The sequence below is a fragment of the Austrofundulus limnaeus genome, unplaced genomic scaffold (genome assembly GCF_001266775.1).
Source record: "Austrofundulus limnaeus strain Quisiro unplaced genomic scaffold, Austrofundulus_limnaeus-1.0 Scaffold182, whole genome shotgun sequence".
In the NCBI taxonomy this organism is placed as follows: Eukaryota; Metazoa; Chordata; class Actinopteri; order Cyprinodontiformes; family Rivulidae; genus Austrofundulus; species Austrofundulus limnaeus.
Genome location: NW_013952584.1, coordinates 865,896 through 874,754, shown reverse-complemented (window position 1 = coordinate 874,754; position 8,859 = coordinate 865,896). Strand labels below are relative to the sequence as shown.

The 8,859-nt window shown below is 39.6% G+C and overlaps 2 protein-coding genes across 2 annotated transcripts in view; one reads left to right on the top strand and one right to left on the bottom strand.

Annotated features, from left to right (window-relative positions):
- si:ch211-214j24.10 (uncharacterized) overlaps positions 1-2,919 on the top strand; it is a 4,298-nt gene extending 1,379 nt beyond the window's left edge. The window contains exons 2-4 of the mRNA XM_014018075.1: positions 1,310-2,035; positions 2,113-2,145; positions 2,229-2,919. Coding sequence (XP_013873529.1) covers positions 1,310-2,035; positions 2,113-2,145; positions 2,229-2,278 — 809 coding nt within the window. The 3' untranslated portion in view covers positions 2,279-2,919. The remainder of the gene's footprint in view (positions 1-1,309; positions 2,036-2,112; positions 2,146-2,228) is intronic.
- Positions 2,920-7,163, bottom strand: osgep (O-sialoglycoprotein endopeptidase). Its single transcript, XM_014018074.1, has 12 exons — positions 7,057-7,163; positions 6,212-6,331; positions 6,021-6,140; positions 5,057-5,232; positions 4,885-4,980; positions 4,760-4,809; positions 4,613-4,691; positions 4,425-4,490; positions 4,220-4,310; positions 4,033-4,108; positions 3,782-3,880; positions 2,920-3,050 (listed from the first exon to the last, which is right to left on the bottom strand). The coding sequence occupies exons 2-12, from the start codon at positions 6,324-6,326 to the stop codon at positions 3,011-3,013; spliced, it is 1,008 nt and encodes a 335-aa protein (XP_013873528.1). The 5' UTR covers positions 6,327-6,331; positions 7,057-7,163; the 3' UTR covers positions 2,920-3,010.
- Between the last annotated feature and the right edge of the window lie 1,696 nt (positions 7,164-8,859).

Below are 8,859 nucleotides of genomic sequence, written 5' to 3'. Positions count from 1 at the left end.
GAAACGTTTCATTAGAGAAGAACCCGTCCAGAAGACCTATACAATTTTTTTCTTTTTGAGATTTAGTTTTGTTTTCATGAACAGCTAAGTGATTATTATTGATTAGAAGATCCATTTGCTTGCATGTGGTTTTTATTTATTAGGGTGATTTAAACATTGTGTATGTTGTTTTCTCTTTTGTTTTTCTTGTTTGTTTTTGTATTTGTGCATTTTATGCAGTCTACATCTGCATACTTTGTGGTATTTCACCCTCTGATTTATTAAAGTCTTCTGCTTATTCAGAAGATGGTTGCTATTTTTGTAATTATGTTCAGGGTTCATGCCGGGTCTTAAAAAGTCTAAAATTTTYAAATCAAAATTTTAGGCCTAAAAAAGTCTTTAAAATGCCCAGATTTTCATCCAAGGTCTTACATTTAATTTTGTCAAGTTTATTTTTTTCTACTTTTGATCATTCCTGAGAACCATTGGCTGCATAAATAAAGAAAGTTAAGAGATGTAATCAGAGGATGACATGATCTGTCTTCATGAAGTGCTAAGTTTGCTACTGGTCATGATTAAACTAGAAATCCCATGATAACTGCAGGCAAAAATGGCACAGTTTACATCCATGTTTTTGACCTCTTTGCCGCTACAACCCCCCACATACAGTGGCTTATTTACCTGCTCAAAAAACAGAAAGAAGTTCAGTCATGTCCACTGCTTGTTTAAACATGGGAAAGTGTATTTTCAATGAGACTTGACTTGATATCAGTGATTTTTTTCACTCGGTTGAAAGCAGTTCACAGCAGTCAGATATGACCATTTCATTCAAATAATTTAGTGTTCTTGTATTAAAATTAAATATTCTTCAATAACTAACCTGATAGCAATAGAAGGTTTCTATTATAAAATTTCTGGGACCATTTGAATGTTTCTGTTTATGCGTCGATTTGGTCTTAAATGTCATTACTAATGGTCTTAAAAGGTCTTAAATTTAACTTACTGGAACCTGCATGAACCCTGTATGTTTCAACAGAAACTTTTCCAAATACYTGGAGATTGCTCCTAGAAATATGATTCAATGTACTTGCTCTGAATTTCTGCTTTTAGCAAGTGTTGTGTTATGTTTATCTCATTGAATGCTAGTTTTTCCAACTTTCCTTCTTCGGTTAATCATCTAATTATAGATTAAATTTCATCTATAAAGATGAAATTTAATTTCATCTATATTAAATTTTCAGTTAAAATGTAGTTAATCTGGTTTTTCTTGGTTCTAAAGTGTGAACAATAATGTTTTAATAATTTTTTCTTTTCATCTCTCCCTTCCCAGCTCCATGGGAACTCAGCAACACTGTATGTGAGTCAGACAGCCTGTGTGATCAACCAGTCCTCGTGTCAGCACCCAACTCCGAGCCCCACATCCGTAACCGCCGCTTGTCTCCTGGTTCTGGCAGCAGCGGAGGTGGTGGAGGCGGAGGCTGCATCTCTAAAAGCTCCCAGTCGCCCAAACAGCCCTCACCTCAGGGCGATCCCACCCACCCAGGCCACGCGCACGCCCTCAGCTTCCGCAAGGAAAAGGAGCGCCGAGGCCACCAGCACAAAGGCCGCGGCGTCCGCAGGGAGAGCCCGAAGGGGGTCGCCCGAGCCGACGAGCGCCCGTGGGCGGAGCACGACCTGTCGCTGCTCAAGCCCCCGCCTGCCTTCCCGGTGCAGGACAGCCCTGCCAAGCTGCAGCCAGCTGTGAGCTACGCTTCCAAGGTGAAGGCAGGAGCTGCAGGTGGCGCTCTGGAGGAGGACCGGCCCGCCATCAACGTGCTGCTACAGAACCAGTGGGGTCTAAGTTTTATCAGCGAGGGGGGCGGCCCTCACCCCGCTGCTGATGGCCCCCCGCCAACAGACGCTACACACACAGCAGACCCTCACAGCACAGCTCTCACAGAAGAAGGTCCCCTTCCCGTCACTACCTCCTGCCTGCTCACAGAGATGGCTGAGGGCAATGGAGACCTGCTGCTAAGCTGTCGCCACCTAGTGGAGGCTTTGAACTATCACAACAGAGGTGAGTAAAACGAGCAGGAACACCTGGCTGTGAGGTTGATTTACCAGTGTTTAACAGTTTTCTTTTTTTTATTCTAGAATGGAATATTGCCTGTAGCAGACACAAGAAAGGTGAGTTTATTCAAATAAGAGCTGCGTCTGATGCTGTATCTTTATCAGAAGACATTTTAATCAATTTAGTTTTGATTCTGCAGATCCAAAAAGAGTCGTCTGGTACAAGGACACCCAGGAGCACCCAGCCTAGCAGTGCGGCTACAGCAGCATATCAACACACCTTCATGCACATAAAAACACATTAAAGACGGACAACGATGAGTCCCCTTCACACACTGCACTCAGGATGATGTCTTCATATTAAGCCACACTGAGACACTTTGGAATAACTCTGACAACAGTGGACTTTTTTAATGCCTTACAGAAAGCCTGCCTTAATAATCGCCTCGTTTCTGTTTTAGCTTATTTGTGTCCAACCGTTCCTTTTATTTTGAAACCATCTCCAAGGAGTCTAAGTTTTTTGAAAGCTGCGGTTTTATCAGACTTTCTGTTCTGTCAGTTGAGCACTTTGTTTCAAACTCTGACCAATCCCCTGTGCGAGACGTCCTCAGCGGAGCAGTTTTTATTTCTCCTCGTCGACTCTTAACCAGAAAAATGTCTTTTATTATTGATTAAAGCGGGGGTCTTCAGTTTACAGAAGAGAGTAGTGAAAAGACCCTGCAGAGTTTATCACAACAAATCTTAATGCTGTTTGTTTTTATTGGGTCTCAGGTGAATGTTGTTCATCAGTCCATAAGGGACGTCACCGTGTTCCGTTTGTAGAAATTTGAATTTAAAATACACTGGAGGAATAAAAAAACAGTATTACCTAATAAAATTGAATATACTTGAGAAGGTTTGTCTTCTTTAATATAAACAGTGTCCAACAATACAATCAAATCTGAAACATTTTTACAGAGATCTTTTAATAAAGCTGCTGCCGTCAGTCTCTCCACYTCACCTCCACTTCATCTGTTCTGTACCTGAAACCAGATGGAACAACATGGTCAAATCTGAGCAGTAAAACAAGCAAAAACATGTTTCCTTCCATATAAACTGGACCATGCAGAGATGGTACATTTTTTGACATACAGCTCTTTCTACAAGTATTGTGCTATTTCAACAATTCATATTTCAAAATGTTCAATTCCTTCCAGACATTTTAGCTATGAATTTAGTATTTTAGCTTTTGGCCAGTCTTTCCTGCATTTCATACCTTTTATATTCTGGTTCTGCTCTTAGGTTTTTAAATTTTTTTCTGTTATTTTGCTAATTTAGGCTTATAGGCTTTCAGCTGTTTTTGCAAATTAAGCTTATTTTTGCTAAATGTTATCTACTTATTTCAGCTTTTTCATTTAGCAAATATGTGCTCTTTGTGCTAGATTCAGCTTTAGTTTTTTTTTTTTTTTGCAACAACTTTCAGCATTTAACATTCACACCGCATTTTCCTTTAGTTAAGGTGTTTGAAGGAGAAACTAAAAGTTTAGATAATCACAGAAATATGGTTTTGGAACAGCTGAGGAATTAAATGTTTTGAAACCTTTCCTCATTTGGAAAGTGTCAAATTTACATCAGCAGGAGCAAAACGAAAAATTACACTAACGAGTCAGAATCCCATTTTACTGTGGAAGGAAAATACATATGCAGATAAAGTTGTTGAGACCAATCAACTTGTTTAAAAGGGTAAAAAAAAAAACAGAACTGTAATGCCTACCTTTGTGTGATCCACGAGTCCTCCAGCTCTGTCATCTGACCGAACCGGAACATCTCCCAGCCGGCCTGAGCGATCATCGCGCCYTTGTCTATGCAGAACCTGCAGGACGGAGAGGTCAGGTTGGAGTCTCAGGAAACAAATCTGAACCTATTTGATCACATGGTGACTGTGATATTCCAATAAAAGTAGTTTATTTACAGATAAATACAAAACCAGCTGTTATTATTTGAAGCTACTCATGTTGAAGCTACCGTTCATCTGTGGCGAACAGTTTGGCTCCTCTCTCCTCACACATAAGCCCCATCATCTCCTGCAGACGCAGGTTACCTGAGGAGCAAACAATAATTGTTGATGTTAAAATACATATTTTCTCATTGATTTATTCACTTCCAGGTGTGAAGCCTAAACGTGTCGCAGCTGCTAGTTTCAGGTACTTACAGCCGACACCTCCAACAATCAGGACCTCCTGGGAGCCACAGTGAGCCATGGCCCGCTCTGTGATCTCCACCAGCATGGAGAACAGCGTCTCCTGCAGAGTTTCACAAGAAATATGTTGCATAATCTCGTTTTTAAAAACAAAAAAATGACATTTCTTACAATTTCCATGATTGCCAGGAGGCAGTCCTGTAATTTCAGTTTGTACCTGAAGAGAGAAACACAGATCCTCTGCTGTACACTGACCACAGCTCAGCATTTTATTAGCTGCTTCCTGCCAAAAGAAAACAGTTCTTAGGATGACCAAAGAGATTATAAAGTGGTGTACTACATTATCAGATGATCCCTTCTCACTAAAAATAAACATATTTTACACTTCAGTATTTTTAAGCTTACCTCAATATAGGACAAAATTCCAGAAAACGACACGTCCATTCCTTTTACTGTATATGGCAGCTCCACATACTGAGTCCCTCTGATGGAACACAAAGTGTGTAAAACAAAAACATCATGACACCTAAATAAATACCTGATGGCACTCACTTTTTGGCCATCTGCTCGATGTTATAACCTGGACTTGGATCATTAGAAATCTATGTGGAGAGACAGTTCCGCATGAAAATATGACCAGACAATGAAACAATGAAGCTATGAAGAGAAAAACATACCTTAATAACTCGAGCAAACCTGTCTAAACAGTTGCCAACTGCAATGTCAATGGTCTCCCCGAATATCCGGTACCGCCGCTCTGAGTAGGCTATAACCTGCAGTAACCGATTTTACGGATTAATACCGTGCCGGAAAAAAAAAAAAAAGACAACTGAAGCTCGACGCACCCACCTGTGTGTTGCCCCCGCTAACGTACAGCACGGTGGGGTTGTTGGCCTTAGTGATGAGTCGGCCCATCTCGATGTGTCCGATGCAGTGGTTGACTCCGAGGAGTGGCTTCCCCCAGAGCTGCGCAACGGTGCGAGCCACTATCGCTACCGTTACCAASGGAGCACCCATACCAGGACCTGAGACAGGACGAGAACGACAAAAAAGAKAAGGGGTTGTATTGTAATGATTAAAAAAAAGATTTCCAAAGATTTGTACATCGTTTTTATGTCAACACCTTTCGGGGGAAAAAAACGTTTAAACTAAAAGTTATGGGCACTGTTCTGCTAGTCCACTAATAGCACAACTAACTTCTCATTTAGCGAATTAGTTAGATAAGATAACTGTTAGTGGATCGATTAGCTTCTGCTAATTTTAAGTCCACCYAAAAAAGTTGTAAAACTTCTGTTTTCATGCCATTTATCCCAAATTAAATAAAAATGATCCCCTCCCCCACAAGTGTGTGTAGGATATAGCATCTTTAGCAGCTAAACTTCAAACACAAACACTATAACACTGAACACTATTTAAACAACAAATATAAAAACTAACTACATATAAAATATGGTAGAGAAAGTATTTGGTATTTATTAAAATACAAACTCAATAAAATGCTTTTATTCTGAAAGGGTTAACTTGGAAATATAACAAGTTAGACAGAGCTATAGCTCTTGTTTTAATTGGCTGATTTGCCACAAATGATCCCACCCAACTTCAAATTAAACCAATAGAATTGAACTAGGTTTTAGTTAGACTCACATCTTCAACTGGATGACTGAGTTGTCTTAGTGGTTAGCATTAGCTTCCACTAATTTGTAATCTGTTTAGCGGTTAGTGAAGCTAACTGTTTGGTTGGCTGTGCCCACCATGGGAGTAAATAATATGTTTACACACCCTCACAAATTCAAACCTGTGGGGTCTCTGATACCTTTTGTGTACGCCACACAGTCGATGTCTGCAGGCTTCAGTCCTGCCTGCTCCAGCGCCTCCTTCAGGACAGTCAGTACAACTGCACGATGGTGCCTGGCTGTGTTACTTGGCATGAACCCTGATGTGGAAAAAGATCTTGTCAGATTTTCACAAGGATGAGTGCACTGAGGGGATTTGAACAGAACCCACCTTGACCGGGAGGCGTAATGTAGGTTTGTCTTGGGTTGGAGAGCACCTCGCCGTCCCTTATGATGCCAACGCCGATCTTGTTGGCACTTCCTTCAAAGCCAATCACTACCGTCATGGCAGCTGAAAGAGAAAGATACCAACAATTTACCTGTGAGACTTGGGGATTTTCATTAAGTATAAAAGCCAAGTACAGAATCATAACTTTTGTTCTTAAGTTTCAATAACTTTACTCATTATTGTCATATTTTTACTTTAAATTAACAAATTGTGATCACTTTTAAAAATGCAAAAATAATGCCCTTTTTGTTTATATAAACTATGCTGTTCAATACTTTCAATCACAAGAAAAGAAATAACTGTTAAACTATATATATATTCTGCTGCTTACTCTACTACTTAAATTTAACCATTAGCTTCCAGGTTTTGCCACTGTTGCAGCATGACAATGCTGTTGTGGGAAAACTAGGAGATAAAGTGCCAAAGATGAGTTGCTTTAAACATTTTTCTATCAGTTAGCCAGAATGGCAACAGTATGAGCTACTGCAGACAAACCATGTTTATTAACTTAACATAGTTTATTTTATATACTTATATTTTATATTTACTTATAACTAAATATAAGAATAATTTATCTTTCGGTTCAGTTTTCTTTTTGACTTTTTATACGGGAAAGATTACAGCCAACAAAAGGTCAACAAATTCATTGATCATTTTCAACGTAAAAACAAATATTAGCATACTCGGCTATGTACATAATCAAGTTAGCTGTCACACAAGCCTTGTGGTTTCCAGAAAAGTCATTACATTATTTAGCGTTTAAAAAAACAAAAACAAATGGAGTTTACCAAGTTCTTCTTTTCCTGTAGGTGCCTGTGTCGGTTTATTTTTATTTTATTTATTTTTTCTTTCTTTTTATATTAGGAACCTGTTAGCGTCTGCCGCTAATATGACCCAAACCTCGAGAGTTGTAAAATTATGCCTTACAATAAAGTTTAAAAAAATTCTCATTGACTAGATATAATTAGGGTTAATAGGTCATATCAGCATGCATCGCGTATTCACTTTCTTTCCCTACACCTAAGAGTATTTTTGTCTTTTTATGTTTTTTTTTTGTTTTGTTTTGTTTTTGTTTTTTTTAGGCATATCTGAGGACAGCTATTCAGCCTGAACCAGTCCAAGTGGGGTCTCTGCGGAAGAGTACGGACTAGTGGGCGTGTCAGAAGGAAAGGCGATTCTAAAGCGACACACCTGATTTGACGGACTTTGTTAAGGAGACACACCTGACTGGACAAGCAAAAAGGGGCGATACCGTACGACACCACCTTATTGGACAAGAACAAAAGGGGCGTTACTGTACGGCATCCACTTTTGCTGGAGAACCCTACTTGGGCCACATTTCTCCTGGTTAACCTTAGTGTAGGGTACAGGGTCAGGCTGTAAAGACATCAAGCAGAATCTAAGGATACCGACATGTAGGCATCTTAGCCCACAGTGTTTATGCTTTTGACACGCCCACTCTTGCGACACGCCCACTTTGATTCCGCAGCACAAACCAGCACGTGGAAGTGAGGTCTTTTTTTTTTTTGTAAGAGTGAAGTCTGGGGGGAGTGACTGGTGGAGACGACGCTTGGCTGGATTTTGCATCCTGTTGTGTGCAAGTAAGGTTATTTGCATCTTGTTTTCCTGAAAGCGCGTTAATGAAACGTTGTTTACGCACATTTTCATTTGTTTACTAACCGAACAAGTTAATTGTTAMCTTGTTATGCTAATTAACCAACCTTAATTCTTCTGTCATTCATTCCTGAACAGGCCGCCTGCTGGCTCTATGCTCTTTGTTAAAGAGCCAAGCTAGCTTTAGCACGGCGTGTTAATACAATAGCTAACACGAACACATTTCCTAATAATACTTAAAAACTTTGTTTTCTGCAGCCACACTTATTACTTTAAATAAAATCTATGTATAAGATCATCATCAAAAACATGCATGTTAATTAATACCTAAGCTTGCATTTTTAGGAAAATGTGTTCAAATTAGCTTTAGATAATCATTAAATTTTTGTCGACCTAAATGCGTGACCTTAAGGCACGTGCAAAAGTATTTAAAGGACATGGGATGGAAAATATGTGCTTGTTAATATGTATTGATTACTCTTAACAGCACAGACACTTGTTTGTTTAAATAAAGTTTTGTTTTTTATTAAACGCGCACGGCATAARGGGTCAGGGTTTATGTGGAATAAACAAACCAACAGATTTGATGAAGGTCGCTATTATTAGACTCCGCAGTTTGTTGGGATTTGTGCCCATGTAGAAACTAGGCATATCATTATATAACTGTGTGTGTGTGTGTGTGCGTGCGTGCATGTACGGGTTTTTCCTACAACATGGGGTATTTTTTACAAAACTGTGTGTGTGCGTGCGTGTACGGGTTTTTCCTACAACATGGGGTATTTTTTTTTTTACAAAAAAAGCAGCCAGGTGGGGACCGAAGTGAATCGTGGGGACCAATGTCAGGTCCCCACGATGCATGTTACAGGTGTGGGGTTAGGTTTAGGACCAAGGTTTAGGTTAGTTTTAGGGTCGGGTAAGTTTCTGTGAGGTTAGAGTATATGGTCAGGGTTAGGATATAAAGTCTAAAAAACATGAAT